This window comes from Contarinia nasturtii, unplaced genomic scaffold, assembly GCF_009176525.2.
Source record: "Contarinia nasturtii isolate CC-2019 unplaced genomic scaffold, AAFC_CNas_1.1 Cnas_scaffold_993, whole genome shotgun sequence".
Lineage (NCBI taxonomy): Eukaryota > Metazoa > Arthropoda > Insecta > Diptera > Cecidomyiidae > Contarinia > Contarinia nasturtii.
The window spans coordinates 2214806-2234063 of record NW_022198340.1 but is presented as its reverse complement, the minus strand read 5'-3'; the positions used below and the strand labels follow the sequence as shown (position 1 = coordinate 2234063).

The 19258-nt window shown below is 34.3% G+C and overlaps 2 protein-coding genes across 2 annotated transcripts; both read left to right on the top strand.

Moving 5' to 3' along the window:
* The first annotated feature begins 520 nt into the window (after positions 1-520).
* On the top strand, positions 521-2848 carry LOC116343165 (lipase member I-like). Its single transcript, XM_031771083.1, has 6 exons — positions 521-732; positions 978-1044; positions 1276-1525; positions 1615-1948; positions 2013-2163; positions 2271-2848. The coding sequence occupies exons 1-6, from the start codon at positions 711-713 to the stop codon at positions 2374-2376; spliced, it is 930 nt and encodes a 309-aa protein (XP_031626943.1). The 5' UTR covers positions 521-710; the 3' UTR covers positions 2377-2848.
* A 4677-nt stretch (positions 2849-7525) lies between these two features.
* LOC116343161 (protein bowel) lies at positions 7526-19011 on the top strand. The gene is made up of 5 exons (XM_031771077.1): positions 7526-8061; positions 11483-11722; positions 11861-12369; positions 16755-17653; positions 17717-19011. The coding sequence occupies exons 2-5, from the start codon at positions 11486-11488 to the stop codon at positions 17794-17796; spliced, it is 1725 nt and encodes a 574-aa protein (XP_031626937.1). The 5' UTR covers positions 7526-8061; positions 11483-11485; the 3' UTR covers positions 17797-19011.
* The last annotated feature ends 247 nt before the right edge of the window (positions 19012-19258 follow it).

Sequence of the window (19258 nt, the reverse complement as noted above, 5' to 3'; positions counted from 1 at the left end):
CCATATATTGTATAAATATCCGGAATTCAAATTTCTATAATTGAATTCATTTGCAGCAGCCTTGACTTTTGAATGAACGGTATGGTTTCGTTTCAGTGCACATGCAAAAACGGTGCAACAACATTTCAATCGGCGGCTGATTTTTTTAAGGTGACCGCTACGGTAGACAATTTTTACCGGAATCGACTCCAAAGGTGTTTAGACGATTCTCTTTCATTCGCGACTGTCGCGACTTCGTTGTTTATGTTACCACAATTCAGCACGTGAAATACGCTTAAGAGCTTTGCAAATACGTGTGTGTTAAGTGTAGCGATTGATGATGCCACATGATGTAAGAAGATAAAAAAACCAAACCAAAACAAGTTATTAACTTTTATTTGTGTGTTGTTAGTGGCATCAGTATAAAGCAAAAAAAAAAAGTGGCTTATAGAAGCTTACGTTCGTCCAACTAATTAATATTTATACAAATAACACGCGATTTTATAGTCGATCAGAGAGAAGTTAGAATCTCGATATGCGATCACGATCAGTATTTGTTGTGTATTCGAGTAAAGAACATCGCAAAAGCAATGTTGAATATTGAAATTTCTGGTGATTTTTGTTATTGCTAGTAGCAGCACCCTTTGCATCAATCGTGAAACTATTGTTAGCAATCGCATTCGATTGAATGTATTGAATTGTTGCAAACATCAAATTAATACCTGGAAACAATGACAACAAAAAGCAAAAAAAGTGAGTCGATCGGTTAAAAGTGTTAATAAAAAAAATCTGAAGCTATCAAATGAAATCAGCGCTTAAAAATGCATTCTCACGTTCGGCATTTTTATTTTGGAGTGAAAATTGAGTGTGAAATTATTACAATTGTTCTCCATCAAAATGTTGTAAAAGAACATTTGAGATAATATTAAAATGAACCAAATGACGTGTACTGTGGAAAACAATTAATTTTAAATGTCTTTTTTTATTACTTATTCAAGGGTCCATACTGGGGATTGGCTCATTTAAGCACAAATTGGATAAAGTGCGAATAATATTTTTTCAAGGGTAAATGATCATACAATTTTGAAGTGTCATTATCAGAAAAAAAAATGCGCATAAATCGAATCACAAAATGAGCACTCTATAAATAGATCGAGAGAGTAATTTGTATCACAATTATTGTGTCTTATTTTTTTATCTGCGTGTATTTGTGCGGTGTACCATAAGAATTCATTGGTTTCTTGCTAAAACAAGATTTTCTTAACGCTTTTTTTCTTTCTGTTCTTTGCTCAACAGAAACTCGTTCTCAACGCAACGGACATACGAATTGGATGAATCATGTGCAATGTTCGGCAATGCTCAGTTCGATGTGTTACGAAAGACCGTTTTATACATTCATTCTTATTTAGAAGGACCCGAACATGAAAGTGTTAATACCATTGTCGACGCCTATCTCCAGCGAAACGATCACAATGTTCTTATAATGGATTGGTCGCAATTAGCTAAGGGAAATTATCTTATTGATGTTGTTCCAAATGCAAAACAGGTATTTTTTTTCTATTCGATTCTATTTTGTTCTATTCAATCGTGCATTTGCGTGAATAAAAAAATAATAATGTTGTTTTGATGTTGTAGCTAGCAACAAAAATGTCGGAAGTAGTTTTAGATTGGGTAGACGAAGGGATGGATGTAAATCGTTTTCACGTCATTGGTCATGGGATCGGTGGGCAAATGGCCGGAATGATTGGAAGATGTGCGCACCGAAAATCAGAAGGCGAAACCAAATTGATGCGAGTCACAGCCCTCGATCCACCGGCTGCATTTCCTCTTGGCGCCCGCGTCAACGAAAAAGATGCCGAATTTGTTGATATTATTTTTACCGATGCATGGTTTCACAGCACACCAAAGAGTTCAGGGACAGTGAATTTTTGGCCTAGTTGTCCGCAACGAAAATCAAAGCTGTCAGATGGTAAATTCAAGTCGTTTTTTGTATGGTCAAATGAAGACTTAATCAAGTTTTTTTTTGTCACAAGATCGGCGAGCGTGGCAAATGTGGGCTGAAACCGTTCAGCCAAGTGAACAACCGGTTTTTCTGTCGGTTCATGCCAAAGGATTGAACGATTTCAAGAAAGGACGTGTCAATCATTCCGAAATTGTTCAAATGGGCATCGACTGTCCAATGAGGTAATTGTTTGTCTCGTTATCAATCTATTTTTAGCATCGAAGTGTCAACAACAATCATGGATTTAATTATTTTTGGTAAAATTAACATCGAAATCATGTTTTTGCAGTGCAAAACGTGGAGACTATTTTCTGCAAGTTAACTTGAACCAGCCGTATGCAAAAGGAATTAAGGGTCTAAAGTATGAAAAATCGCGAATTGATTTAATCACTTAGTCATTGCATGACTTTCAAAAAAAAAAATTATGGCGCTTTGGTGTTCGAAATCAAGTGTGCAAAAAGTTGCTTTTGCTTCTGCATTGATTAATCATTAATTTTTAATCTTCTAGAAAAGATGAAACGAAAATCGTTGAAACAAACATATTTTCTTCTATTTGTTTATCTGACCTTGAATCGTAAATTAGTTGATCTTGATATATTGTGCCAAATTTAGTCTTGTCAAAAATTTCGGATGATATTTAAAATTAAGTGATCTTTCTGTGATTTCAAAGAAATCATATCAGAAATGTATTTTTTGTGAAGAAAAAACAAGAGTTGATATTAAAATCTATTCCAATATTGTGATAGAATTCCGAATAGCAAAAAATTGTGATTCCAAACGACATTCCATGCAAAGGTGGTTTTTGTTTAAAAAAATTCAAAGATATATTGTGGAAAAGTAAAAAAAAAGATGTCATAAAAATAAACTGGTGCAAAACTTTAAATTGAATTTTAATTATCACAATAAATAATTAGCAGCTTCCGCTAATCGATTGAAACTGTTATGATAGTTACAGGTTACGGAACAACGGTTACAATTCAAGGTAAACACTTGGCACAAATTAATTCAAGTAAAACCAGTTGCTTTGAACTGTGGCACGCGTTATGTTAGCATAAACACAGGCGTATTGAGCTTAAAATTAGCTTTAGCATTGAAACACGCACAAAGCTTCCACGTTGACTTTTAAATATTCGCAAAACCATTGAACAGTTGACGGTTGGAATTTGAAAGGTATTAAATTTCAAGTTGAACGTAAAACGTGTATTTGTTTATCTGTGAAAAGAATCAAAATGAGCTTCCATAATCAAACAGGTTTAAAGTGTCTTCATTCTTAGTGTCTTGTCGAAAAAGAAGAGAGTAGTTTCCATTCGCTTCCATTACTCATTTGTTGCGAAGTGCATTTCATTTATGCGGCTACATTCATCGTATGAAAAAGCAAGCAAGAAAGCAGAAAAAAACGCAATCGATTGATTTCAGGTATTGAGGCGATTTTCTTTATCTATATTTGCGGAAATAATCGTTTAAGCGTAGAATAAACATCGATTCATCAAAATCGCAAGCGAAAAAAACGTACATTTTAAAATTTGTGCGCGAAAAGGGTTCAAATAGATTATATTTGATTTTTATTTTGCAAAAACTTGCGAGTTTTAGATTTTAGCTCGAAAATCAATTTCAATGGCCGTGCAGAGTATTTCATGGTGAAGTGGCGAAGTTAATCTTAAATGAACCTTTGGTACTATCAACTGTGCTGCGCGATTTGCGTTTCAGTATACAAGAAAACCTGTTTTTCGTTGTTTTTCTTATGGTTTCGCTTGCAAAAGGTCTAACAGTATCCATAAGAGTTAGTTCCGACTTGAAAAGAAACAAAAAACAAAAACTCGCATCCAGAACGTGTTACAGATTCTGGCATTTTTTTGATGTATTGACGCAAAATAAAAATGAATTCAGCGCTAAGAGTGGCTGAAAATTTGTTTAACAAAACAAACATTCAAAGACATTTTTCGTTGCAGTGAAACTGCGTTGTTTGATTCATGCGCGTTCATTTTTTGTGTATTTCGTCAGGGTTTTCGGACGGACTAATTTGGATTTTGGCTTAAAAGGTACAGCTGAAAGGCAAGTTGAATAATTGCTTCTTCGAATTTATGATTTCAAGCGGCTTAAGATCAGCATATAAATGACGCAAATTAAATAGCGTTTTCGTACACTCATTGTACGTGTCTCGCATTCAACAATTTCACGAGATTTTTTGAAGAGTTTTATGTACTGAAATAACAATACAAAAATCAAGCGACTTTTTTATGAGTTACGGCAAAAAAACGCACACTATGCTTGGTTTTTTTTTGAAATTATGGCTGTGGTTTTCGTAGAGAAAACGACAATGATACTAGAAATGATTATTTGTTTTATCTACCGCTCTCATTGTCAATCAACAATGGTACACGTAATTTGAAGTCAGCACTTGAATTGAAAATTTCCAAGTTATTCAAACGGAAATTGCATCAAATCTGAATGACAAATGGTAGGTTTTTTCATAAGAAATAGAAAGGTGTGAGTTCGTTAATCAAATTAATGATTAACATTGGTATACTTCACTTGCCACATATACTGCTTCGTTCTACAAATTAACAGTTGTTATCATTTCAAGATAGTTAGCATTAAAATTGAACAAAACAAACGTTAACGTTTAATTATTTCGGTTTGCTTGTTATCAGTCCCGAAAATGAAGGGAAAAAAGTGTCGATTGGCTAGACAATAAATGTCGACAACGACTGGGCAATCTATTTTTTTTTATAAAAATAAACTGAAAAAGGACGCTATAAGAAAAAGGTCAATATCGTTTTACAACTAGCTTTTCAATGCGGCAGGTATGTGTTCAAAGAGAGATAGAGAAAAAAAAATGCATCGAAAAGGCGTTTGATTTCTTTTTTTTTCTCCTTTTAAAACCTAATTCTTGCACATAAACCTTTTGTAGCTTGCTTGAATGCATCTTGCTTTTCAAATGAATTGGAAAAAGTCACGCATTACAGTTCTTATGGTTGTTTGTATAAGTGGCAATGCACGTGATATCATTCAGCATATTCCAAGTTCAGGTAGATGTCATAGGATAGATCTTTCTGCTCTTTATTTTCCTCTCCTTCTCCCTCTCTCTTCCTCTTTCTCTATTTGTTTCTTTCCTTTTTTTGTTTCTCTCATTCATTGTGATCCTCGCACACAGACACTTCGATGAAGGAATGATTTGTATCCTTTGTGTTCTACCAATTGATGGATGGAAAATGCGCAAAATTCAAACAGTAGGAGAACATGGTCATGCCATACAAACAATCGAACAAAGAAAGATTATATGTCGATTTTTCGGGTGATCATTGTTTGCCCAAAATTGTATTTAGCAATCGTATACTGCAGAAAATCGTTTTTTTCTTCCTTAAATGTATTAAATCGTTAAATTTCATTTTGGTCGTTTTTTCTGTTGAAAACTCTATGCAGTAATTTCTATCTCATCTTGGCGATCATAATAACAAGAATGAAAAAGATAATGTTTCTTCTTTTGCTGTGTCTTTCCTCTTCTTCTTCGGTTTTTTTTTTGTTTTTGTCTTTTGTGCATCCAACATCCAGTAGCTTCATTTTATCATTATGATTTCATAGCCATTTTTAGTGTCGTTGTGAAGCGATTTCACATCATTTTAAAAAATTAAATATTATACTGACGATAGCAAATGGAAAATGAGCATTCGCTGAAACATCAAAGCTGTGTGTGTCCATAAGCGTATAAGTCGCATTGGCGTAAGCATAAAAGAATGAATAAAAGCTTTGAAAACAAGCAAACATCATCGTGAAAAATAAACAATATTGAACAAATAAAAAACAAAATCCACTTATATACTGTTCCGTTTCATTTCATTTTGTGCTCGGTGTTCTATTATACATTCCGAGTTATGCATATATTTCTTATGAAAATGGCATACACAATCGCAATTTACACTACACGAAGTGTGTGTGTGAGAGTACGGTGTATGTGTTCTCGATCTGGCAAACGTACACGCGCACCTCCAATATTATACCATTTTCTGTGAAATATACGCGACAGCGTAGTACGTTCGAACGCTAGGTGCACAATAAATGAGATAAGTAGTTTATCCATTATGTATGTGTACACTGTACACCGAAACCGATTATAATTTATGCGCAGTAACACAGCTTAGTTCACACTAAGTATGTACATTTCAAAAGCCATTTTATATTTTCTTCACAAACATCTATAAGCGAACTCAAGCGATCACCATTCAATCCTGTTGTGATCAAACTCATATCGTATAGCTTCGAAATGAAATGGATGATAGAGCAAGAGAGAGGGAGAGACCAAACGATTGTGTATGCATGGTGTTTCACTTTGGTGTTGTTGGGCTTGCATCGTGTTTGCCATACACTCAGCATTATTAAATAGTTTTGGTGTCGGTTTCCGTTAATGCATGGCTTCCTTAAGGTAGCACATCTTATACTACCAGATTTTATAGGTAACAATGGCGTAGGCTGACAATAAAATTTATACAAAGAGACGGCAAGATAAAGTGAACTGAACACCCAGTGGCGTACATATTCGTGCGATTGCATTGAATTCAAAAGTCAAGTCATATCGATCTTTGAGCTGAACATTTATTTTATGCTCGGATTAAATTCATTTTATTTCATATGCAGCTTAATTCAAAGCCGTTCGGATCGAATGAATGAAATATCCGACGCCACTGTGGCCAATGTGAACGTTTCTTTTCTTCTTCAATTTTTTTTGTATTGCTTATGTTGCCGTTCGTATCACATCATTGAAAATGTACACAAAAAAAAGAAGACGAACCACTAACAACAAAGCAAAGAGAAGAAAAGAAAACAAACACATATGTGATACACCGTGTTTGTGTATGTGTACGCGCTTCTTTTGACTTTAGCATGAAAAAGAACGCATAGATGTGGGCACATTTTTTTGCTTTTACGTTAAATGAACGAAATATTTGCCGTTTTTTGGATGGAAGTGTAACATGGCAATTTTTTTCTTCGGCACCAAAAAAGTGTAAGCTCTAATGAATCTCAATCCATATTATTTCTTGTGGCACTTAAGAATATAGGAAAGAGCTAGAAGTACCCGAATTTCCACGGTATATTCTATCAAGTTTCATGCTTTTCAAACATTCTATCATGAAAATGATCTTGTAATCGCGGAACAAATGATCATTGATTTCCAATGTTGACTGCCATATTTTTCATCCAGAACAAAAAAAAAATATTTTCCATATTTAATAAAAATTGTCCATGTTTTGTCTGAAACCGGCTATATCATAAATGTATTAGTATTGATCTAGTGTATAAGCCTCAACGTTAAAAAGACCATTGCACAATCGTGAATGTTATACGGTTGCTCGGTAAATACACAAGAAAAAACAAAAAACCGTATGTATACACACGTACATGGACGCACACCAAACAGTGTTTTCTTTGAGTCGTTGCCGTGTACGTATACAGTTTTTGTTTGGATGTATGCGTGCACATTCCAATCCGAACGTATATTCTGTGCGAGACCAAACAGAATGATCGTTTACAACAGTTGAGTAGATTGCATCGTCCAATGCGCACCTGTATCGCGCTCCGTATTTTGGTTTTTCTTTTTAAAAAAATCGGATAGAAAAACATTGTTAAGTGCAACAAGTAGTTTGAATTATTATTAAAAAAGTAAGGACAAATCAAGTGTCACCAAATCTAGTGTAAAGCAAAAAATGTGAAATCTTTCCAAAAAAAAAAAAAAGAAATAAAAAACCACCAACAAAAAAGAAAAGAAACGATTTATATGTGTGGTATATTTAACTGAGGAAGAAAAGATAGTGAGTTTTTCTGTGAATTAAAAAAAAATACATAAAAAGAGTGTGCACTATCATATCGTGACTTACGCCGGGAATTACAGAAAAGTTTGTGATAACATTTTGTGACAAGATAACTACCGTGCATATGAATAAAGTGCTTACAAATAAACAAAAGGCTTTTGTGCCACATATTCAAATGGATTACATGACACCAGCTTGAAAGTTGGGTTTCACCAAGCTACCAAGTCTCATATTGGATTTCACGCAATTTTCACGGACGTTTACTAAGCAAAACAGGTAAGACAATTTGTGTGCAATACAATTAAATAGAATATATAGTTATTATATGACAATAATTGCTACCTCGATTGCTACTTCATGCGAAATATAGCCGCAGCAAAAAAAAAATGTTGCCAGAAGTTGATGCTGTTAATATAAAAACGGCGAGACGCAGTGGTTCTATATATATACTTTTTGTTTATAATATTATAGTAACCAGTCATTCTGCCTTTTACACTGTACTACTTTGTCGTTTGTCGGCATTTAAAAGTCGTCAGTATCACTTCATCAAGTGGATCGACTGTAATGAGTAAAGCAAATCACCAGTGGCAAAAACATTAAATGCAAGTTGTTGTTTTTTGTGTTATAGACATCTCAAAATCATGACACTAATTCGATTCAATCTCTCAATTCCACCAGATACATCTAATGTCAATTTAATTAAGTTTATTTTATCTGTTTGATAAAAAGCAACATTTAAAATTTAAATGTGACTGAATGCAAGATGACAGTGATTGAAAATAGTCTCGTTAAATTTGCATGTCAGCGAGCACACATAGCAAAACATCTTTCGTCAACATCATGAAAATATCACAAAAATTAGTGTTCTTAATTCTAATGGACACTTTTGGTTTTTTTATTTGGTTCGAATCGCTGAAATTATGGCTTTTTGTCCATATTCTGAATGTGGATGTTGCTCTATAATTCACTCGGTGATATTTTCGGTGGCTTCGCACTTCACACATCCACTGTGTGCGGATTGAAGATGATGGAATGAAACGACAGAGATTTTGATGTCAAACCAGTTTGAAGACAATAAAAAAAACGAGTTAAATGATTTTTTTTTTTTTGGTTAACGTTTTGTGTGTTTGGTAGCCAGTCCATATGGGTGTGTGCGTTGACTTATTGTGTTTTAAATACGTAGTTGTAATAAATCTGAGCTCATCAGGGGTCCACGGGAATTTGTTTTACTCTCATTTTAAGCTTAAACAGCGAATGCCTGCCATGCATATGGGCCATCCATTTCATTTGCTTCAAATCGATTGCGATGGAATTCCATCAATCTTTGTGCTTCAACCAAATAAAAGCGGTGTGAGGTAATTCATGTGGTTTAGACATTTCTTTTCAACCTTCAATCACCTTGAATTAGCTTCAATATTTCGATTTTTTTTCGTGAAAGAAATTTGGGCAATTTATTTTCAAATGTTGCATTGTTTTTGGGTGAAAGAACTTACGGGCTTGTCAATGGACTCAGTCAAATTCAAAAGACCCTTTAGTAGAAGTCAGTCGTGATCGATATAATGAGCAAGAAACAATTAACATTTTTTCTTCTGTTACATCTTCACTTGATTTTGAATGTGATTCTAATCGATTTCCATCGAGTCTGGTTTTTATTATAACCCGTATAAGCCACAGAATTGATCGTAAGCAGTAACCACACTGCGATTAAGATCTAATCTTTGAAATAGAATGTGGCCGCGAAGACCTTACTGGCGACTTATTATCCTTTTTTTTTTCGATTCCAATCATAATCAAATGATAGCGATCCGCTAAAACCACATTCCAAACAACTTCAATTGGAACTTTCATCTCAATTTGTAAATCAAAATTGTAGCCAGACGCAACCAGCACCAAAAGTTTCTGTGTAGGAATTGTGTCCATCAAACTTTCGGTCATGACCATTTTACTTAAAATGCAAAGGCGATAGATTTACGATCGATTAAATGTTCACGCCATTCGACTGAAACAACCATATATAGCACATGCTTCGTGTATGCGTTGCACATCAAAAATATTTCGATAAAAGACACCGGAGAGCAAGCATCATGCCAAACATAAACGGTTCGATTCGATATGTTTGACGTGTTAAGATCAGTTTGTATCCATTTCGAATACAAATAGATTCCGTTCAACCACAGACAACACACTCGAATGCATCGCCGCTATAATATAAGAATTGATCTGACAATTTAATTACGTTTATTTATTTACGTTTTTTCACTTCACTTCTGATACACACACGAAAAAAAAAAACAACGCTCATTTACATTTTATAGCCGCTTCGAATGGTCTCTGTTTTGAAGCCCCAAAATCGGAATACATTATCCAAAATGAACCATTATCGAATTATTAAAATCAAAATACAATAAATTATCGGATGCGTTACACACGCAGATGTCGAATAAGAAGCCAAAACTATTTCTCGTTGTATATTTGATTTTCTTCGAATCCGTTTTTCTCTACATATTCGTCGCTAGCTGACGTGCAACCAATCCGGGAGATAATGAGAGAGAGAAAGATAGGATGAAAAAAACCTGATTTCGATTATGTTCGACATGAAAGAAAAGGCTTTAGACACTAAACGTTTCAGTCGAACATTAAATATTCGTTCTTGTTTCCAAGATGTATTTTAGCATTTTTTTTTTCTCTTTTTCTTGAGATCTTGGAACAGATTTTAAATACTGGACTTTGTTAGAACAAGTTGTGTATTTTTTTTTTCAATGTAATTTACACGTTAAACCTTTTCAGTGTCCGCTTCTTTTTATTCTGTTTATCAAATGACGAAAAAAAAAATAACATAGAAAGTTTATGTTTGTTCCACACAGTGGTAAAAACTGAAGTGTAAAAAAAGACAAGAAAAATGATTCGAGTCCATTGCAAAAGCTGTGAATTTTAATCCGATTTCCGATGATTTCTCATTTTTTTCGGTATGCGCACTGTTTTCAGTTCAGTTTTTTTGCAGTATGATTTCCCTTTGTTCGAAAGTTAATTCCCATTGGGGAATTTCAACTGGATTCGTTCATTTCATATGAGAGAGAAAAGATTGACTTGCAAACATGGCCAAAGGTGTAATGCAACCCAAAAGAAAACAAATACATCTCTCGCATTCCAGAAAAATATATACGATTGAAAAATAACAGAACTCAAGTATTTGCTTAACGTGTTTGAAAAAAACCAAAAAAAACTGAACAAATGTTTGCTTTGACCATTTATCTTTCAGTTTAGAAGGAGGCAAAACAAACGATCGCCTCGACATTTTTTTTGGTTTCATCTGATTTTCCGAAATACACTTTTTGAGATGGGACAAGGAATGAACATACGATTTTTGTTCTTTAAACTTGTCGTTCGATACATGCGTATTTTGCCTTCTTAATATTTTTTAAACGATGTCACACATTCCGCTCTCGTTTGAAACAATCAAAACGGTCGGTCACCAGTTTAATATTGTTTCTTTTCTTTTTCGTTATTTTTTGTCTTCACTTATTCATTTTGAAGAAGTGAAAATGTGTCTTTGTGTTGACGGCTCTTTTGTTTGAAATATATATTCAAGTATTGAATCATTGTGTGCAACAACAAGAAGAAAAACATTTGTTTTAACAGAAATAAAAGGAAATATGTTTGGTATAAGGTTTCGATGTTGTTGTTTGTTTCATTCTAGAAAATGCCTTCAGAAGAGCGTCCATTATCATTGGTTCGATCTCGTATCGACCAATTTCTTCATTCATCCACATCTTCAGCCATTCGGAATTCATCCAGTAGTCGTTCATCGTCTGCAACTGGCTATGACGCTCAGTTTGCATACCAACAACATTTATCCAGTGGAATTATGAATCAGTCGGTGCGTCCGCATCGCGAATCATCGGCATTTGTTCCTGTTCTTCCATCGCGAAGCGTATCGGTAAGTACCCATATGAGGCTTGAAAAAATAGATCGGAGCTAAAACTAGATAAATATTTAAAATGCAAATTAAAAAAAAAATCAGTAGAAACCCAATTTCTTTTGAGCAAAAAACTTATGTTTCGGGTAAATTTTTCAGTTATATCCGCCGGGAATGCTGGAACAGTCCGAACAACTTGCAAAAGAAAGCAGCAATCAACGTAATTCAGCGAGTTACAATATTTTAGTGCAGCAAACAACAATTGCCATGATGGCCGATAAAGCAAATGCAATGCTAATGCAACGGCCATCATTAAGTGGTGGAACCGTTCCGCAACAACATATCTATACGAATGGTTCATTTTTGGGGACACCAGTTCCATCACCCGGTGCGGGTGCATCATTTACATTTCCAACAAATTCCGCATTATTTCCACAAAATGTTGTGCCACCCGGTTTGCATGGCGGTTTGGACCGTCGTTTGACGATGCGAGCGCCTGGTCGAGCTTCACGACCAAAAAAGAAGTTTATATGCAAATTTTGTAATCGAGAATTCACAAAGTCATACAATTTATTAATTCACGAACGAACACACACCGACGAGCGACCTTATTCATGCGATATTTGCAAAAAGGCCTTTCGACGACAGGATCATCTTCGGGATCATAGGTATGTTCAACTTATTCAAATATTAGTATTTATTGTTATTTTTAAATGTTGATAATATTGTTTATATGTGTTTCTCATCAATTTGAGCGTGAACTTTGAGTTTTCAATTGAAGTAGAGACTTATTTTAAAACCCATATCTTATCGTCTCATCGTTGAGATTGTTATCGGCGAGCGACAGAAGTGTATGTGAGCTTCTTGAGTGAGAAATACAAATTGTAAAAATGTAACCCGTTCAAGTAGCACGCACATGTCAACTAGATTCATGTCAACTGACATATGATCAAACATTTATTATTTACATTTCATTCAAAACATGTATATATACTACATAGATTTGATGTGGTTGTTGTTAGTGAACACCATTTTCGTTTCGAGTCGTAACGAGAACTCTTGGCGACGTAAAATCTTTATCAGAGAACAAATATAATCTACTTTTACTTCGTCGAGCTGAATCAGCAGTTACACAACTCAAAATTAGGTACAATATGGCTGAATAATATGGAAATAATATTTGATTCATATCATTGAAAAGCTATTTTAAAATTCGATTAATTGCCTAAAATCCCTTTTTTTATTCAATCGATTGTACTTGGAAAGATCTCAGCATGTTCAATTAAAAATTGAATCTTAAATTCCTCTCTTTCTCTCGCTCTCTTTCTTCATATTTCTCTTTGATTAATTTCGAATAAATTTTTTCTTCCATTTAATTGAACAAAAATTTAATTACTCCTAATGGAATGTAATAACTGGAAATTCATCTAAAAAAAAAAGAATAATCTTGATGCTGAGATTACTTATGTGTGTTTTTTCATACATATACGTTCGCTAAGATTTCTACATAAATTCCAATGCACAACAAAGTAAAGTGCTCAAGATTGGTCCGTTCATTGTCCGAGAGCGAGTTGCAACTCGAGGTGTGTGTGAGTGCGCGCGCGCTGATTGAGTATAAAGAATGTTTTTTTTTCTGCTTTTAAATGTGTACAGAGTCTGGTAATTTACTGTGTGCTCTTGCTGTTAGAACTGGTATGCAGAGCCAATCGAAACTCGTTACACGTATGACTCATTCGATTGCATTGAAAAGCATCGGTTTTTTTTCGCCTGGTAAAATAATACACACACACACACAGCACGCACACATTACATACATCACATTGCAGGTCAAAGACGTAAATGCATGATTGATGACTGGCTCTTTTGAATTTCTCACACGAGCGAAACAAAAAGTGTTCACTTGATTCGTTTTTTTTGTTGTTGTTGTTGTTCTTGCACACATTGCATAGAATACATTAAAAGTCGAATGAAAAGGGAGAAAGACATCAGAGAGAAGAAAAAAAAAACATCCTCGGCATTGTGCTTTTACTTGGAATTATTCGTTGGGCAGAGTACATCTAAAGAGCTAAAATGAATTACTACTGTAGAAAAAAAACGAGAAGCATTGAAAGAAATGCATGTAAATACGTTCCTACCTATTCACACTGACTACTTGATTTTTTTTAATGCACACTTTTGAATACCAAAATAATGCTTCGTCTGTTTTTTTTATTCAGAGAATGTTACGACACAGAACAGATTTCTGATGGAGTCGGTTTTTTTTCTCTGTGTCTCGTTCGTTTTTAAACTTTAACATTCAACCACAATAATTGGATTTAATTTAAATATTTTATTTATTTATTTGGGTCTTAATTAAACTTTGCATGCCAGATTCTTTCGCTTGTTTGCTCATTTAGTTTTTACCTGAAACACGCTAAACACAGATCAAACGATCGTTTTATTTAGAAAGAGCGATGGACTGATTTTTATTCAATGCAATATTGAACGAGTTTTATTTTCTGTAGAGAGAAAATGGGAAAGAGTAAGGGAGAGAGAGAAAGAAATGAAAAGAAAAAAGAGCCATGGGCTCTATCTGAAAAATGTAGTAAAGGTTTTGCCTGAACGAAAGAAAAAACTGTAACATACGGAATGGGCTCCTAAATTAATGAACACACTTGGTTTACTGCACGGCCAAGAGAGAAAATAACAAAATGATGTGAAAAAACAACACTGTACACACACAGCAACCAAAAAAAAAAGTGAGAGAGCGAGAGATAAGGAACACGTAGGGAAAAAGGTTTGAAGAAATCTCTACAAAAAAGTAAAATATAGTGGAAAAAGCACACACAGAGAGAGATACAAACCGGTTTTTGATGTTGATACACAAGAGCTATTTATGGTGTTTTTCTTACGTCGCGACTCCGCAGCTATCTTATTACATTTTGCCTTACCTTTACTCCACGTCGTCCATTCCGACATAAGATCGCGCTGAACATACACTATACACACATTTAGCAACAACATCGCGATCGGCATACAATGTATATTGTGCACATAACGTGTGTATCGAATGTTTATCGTCAATACGGCTTTGAATGGCGGAATATCCATTTAATTTTCGAGTCTCATTTTATCGCATTTTTGCGAAACTTAAACAAAAGTCAACAGACGAAAACGCATACAATAGTCCGAATATAGAATCGAAATGTGTTTGGAATTGTGATTTTAATCTTCACACTACCGTCCAATTTCTCTAATTGAAACTGGTCATCCGCATTCGTTGTGGATTTCTTTTTGTAATATGAATAAAAACCAAAAAAAAAAAACAAGCAATGATCCTCGTTTGGTGATATATTCGAGACACAGAAGGAAATGGAAAAAAAGAAGAAGATAAATCCGTTCGTTTTGACTAATGAATAATGCCATCTAATGATGCAGATACCGGTCATAAAACACACTTAAACCCCATTCCATATCGCTGTTGAAAGGTGTGAAAGAATAATTTCTACTTTTAACCGAGCGGAAACTATTTGTCTACCGACGTTTTTAACACTTCAGTAAAAAAGATCTATATAAATAACATTTGGAATGAGAAAACGAACAACAAAAATTAAGGTGCTCTTTGTTTCGAACGAAACTTATTGCTTTGTTTAGTTTGAAAAATGATTGCCAGGATTAGAATTAATTAGTTCACATCTTTTTACACGCTTGATTACAGGCAATCAGAGTTCGATTGGTATCAATAAAATCACCAAGCCGGATCCGTACACAAAGCAAATGACGGAGAATGTACGCTTTTTTTTGAAACATTGAAGAATATAAAAAAGAAATAATTCGCTTGGAAAACATGTTTTCAATTTCAATTAAAATGTAATTTAATTTGCTCTGCACTAGATTGAGACTGTAAAAAACGAACAGAACAGAATATGAGAATGCACGACAAAATAAAGCCACATATGTGTGTGTGAGAGAGTTGTTGTTTGTGAGAAATTTATCGGCCATAGACAGAATTGCATCTCGTGAATTGGCGATGCATCTTCTCGAGATGAAAACGTAGACATGAAACTAATTATTCCAGAATTGTAATTAAATAATAAAAAAGAACCGAAGAAAATAAAATAACAAATCCCCCACACAATATTGCTGCACAAGTTCAATCAAGAGCAAATAAAAATGTTTAGTTCTGGAGAAAGAGCAGAGACGCAAAACAGAGAGAGAGAGAGAGAGAGATTTTTATGCAATAATTTATTATCATTACAAAGCCTTTGAGAAGATTGAGAACACCTCCAAGGCATACCATGTATGTGATCAAATCTCAACATATACATGTTCACTAATGTTCTTGTTACTTTACTTTGATGCATCGTACATGCTCACTGTGTTCTTGACTCTTTTTTTTTCATTTGCGTCGCCTGAGTTTTTGTCTACTTCTTCTCTTCTCAAATGAAAAAAAAAAATCACTGCCTTTATGCATCGATGTATGAACGATGTAAGTGTGTAATGTAATGTGTTCATGTTCTTTCGATGCCGTATAATTCTTGTATTATAAATTTTGCATCGGTTGCAACCGTACAGCTATTGTATGTGTATTTGTATTATTTTTTCTGCATCCGAGGCGAATCACCTGCGATCAGATTTATGATTAACGTCTCTGGGGTAGCTGTAATGATAGGCTGCTTGCAAAGTGAACGTATAAAACATATTCAACATAAACGTATTCAGCCGCCTTTTTTGTTGCGTGCATTCATATCAATTTTTTTCATTCTTCTCCGCTTTTTTCGTGTTGTCGTCATTTTGCTTTTCAAGTCATTCAAATTCTGCAACGAAAAAGAAAACCGTGTTTATGAGAGAAATACATTTACAAAACAAAAAAAAACACACATTTTGCATATGCATAATCAACGTACATTTTTTTTGACTTAATCATACTTGAAGGCCCATTAAAAATTACCGACATAAAATTTAGTCTCTTTGTAGCAACAAAAAACAGCATAATTTTACCTTTCTCCGTAGTAATATAACGAAGAAAAAAAATATAAATGTAATTTGTTTGTTATTCTTATTCTTATTGCAGGTATATTCATTCGAAAGAGAAGCCATTCAAGTGTGGTGAATGTGGTAAAGGATTTTGCCAATCGCGAACACTTGCCGTTCATAAAACGTTGCATTTGGAAGAGTCGCCGCACAAATGCCAAGTGTGTCAACGCAGTTTTAATCAACGTTCAAATTTAAAAACACATTTACTTACGCACACCGATCATAAACCTTACGAATGTCGACACTGCGGCAAAGTGTTCAGGAGAAATTGCGATCTTCGACGACACGCATTGACACATTCGATTGGTGGTGATACACAATCCGAATTGAATGAAAGCGGCAATGATTCAACAAACGAAAAAGTTATAAACGACGATGATAATGAAGAGGCCAATGACGTTGAAGATGAATTTGATGACATTCAAGTTGATTCGCCGGTGAATGAACGCAATACACCGTCACCTGTAATTCCGGATAGCAATGCTTACGATGACAATGAGCCTGTTAAAGGTGAAAAACATTGTGAAAATGAAAATGATGGTGGACCACCGCCGAAAATGCCACGACTCGAACAGAAAGATGACAATGAATTCACGGGCATTACACATTGCCACCATAATGGTGGACAATCGCATTACACAATGAGACCACAACTAATGTCTTCTGCGAGTTGTTCAACATCCGATGGAAAATTGCATGTTCGACGAGATTTGCATTACAAAGTCGAGGCATCAACATCCATTCATTCACCGAATGTGCCGACGGCAAGCACAAGCACTATTGTTTCGGCTCCGGTTCCATTCCGAAAACGTTCGGCTGGCATTGCCTATGAAAGTGCTGAGAATGATCATCCTTTAGTTTCCAGTTCACATCTTGTTCCATTGCATTCATCACCGTTGAATCTTTCATCGACACGAAATCAAGAAACTCCAAGTGGTAAGAATCCATATGAAATTTCGATAATTTCTTCATTTTATTAATAATTTGTTTTTTAAATAGTTCCACAGCCACCACCACCGCAGCCAGCTCCAGCACCACGTCGAACTGGCTTCAGCATTGAGGATATTATGCGTAGATGAATTAACGATGACGAATCATTATTAATTTTATAAGTACAAAGGCTGCCGTCAAAATTCCGTACAAATCATGTTCAAAAGTGAAAGAACGTTTGTTTCATTTGGCCATAAAATGCATCGAGACTGATTACTGCAACAGAAATGATGGAAGTTTGCATAATAATACAAAATAATTTACTTCATTATGAAGCAACGATATGTTCACTTGTTCACGTCTCACAGCGATATGTCAATATGGAAACCGAGTGATGTCTTCCAAGGGAAATTCTTCAAATCGACCGAAATCAACGAATTAATTTGTTCCAAACGGAGAATCGCGTTCGTAAATTCAACAGATTCTCAAAATGACGAAATATCTCTTAAAGTATAAGATTAGATTAGAGGACATATCTCGTTCATTTTTAGCTACTTATAAGCAAAGAAACTGCGAGATATGTCACATCATAAGGCTACGAAGTCCACAACTAAAAACAAATCTTAGCTTAAACAATATCTTGTATTCATGTTTTGCATCGAAAGAGTGCCTTTACATTCCGTAGATATTTTGATCTGATAAAAAAAATGTTATATGTGTAATATTCAAAACGAAAGTCGAAACCGTATCTACATGAATTATATATATAAAGACGAAACAATTTTCTAGTAGAATCTAAGCAATATAGCATAGAAGAAGTGAATTGAGTTTATTTCATTATAGAAATTATACGAGAGTTCAATAATAAAAAATTTTTTAGTAGAAAAACGTACTTCCGCGGCTTAAAGTCAACCGAAATTGATCTTCAACTGAATCAGTTCAGCAAGATCGCTTGCAAGTGTTTGAAAAATTCATTTGGAGAAACAAAAAGAAGCAAAACCGTATGACTTTTCAAAATGTATCTTTTCGAGTTAAATAAGTGAATCGCGTCCTTTGCTATAAATAAGTAAATATGTTATGAATAAATCGTTTCTCATTCAATCATATGTTCATATCATAAATTTGGTAAGACATACTATGTGATACGATATTCAGTTTGAAAATTGTCTATTTGTTATTAAGAAAATTTTTATGAACAAAAAAAATGTTATATTGATTTGGCATCCATCGAACTATTTAGAATTCGTAAGAGCTCAATTCAGAGAAACAAATAATTTTTTTCTTTTTTTATTTTTCATAGTTTTTAAATGCAAAATAATGTAAGTAGTGAATATTGAATAAACTGTCATATTTTGATCAACGAACACTTTTTTGCGTTTTTTTTGTTGAAATCATCACTTACTTCTTTCGGCCACTTTTAGAAAATGGGGTTTATTGATGCCGTTTTTAAAAACAATGCGTTTTATTCCCGTTGCAAAACGAAAGAAACGAATGTAAGTCAAACATCTACATCTGTGCATCTGTTGGCCGCAATAAAATGGTAAATGGACATGTTTATAACTCCAAAAGAATAAATCTTGATTTCAAAGTTGAATGGACTACTTCATGGTG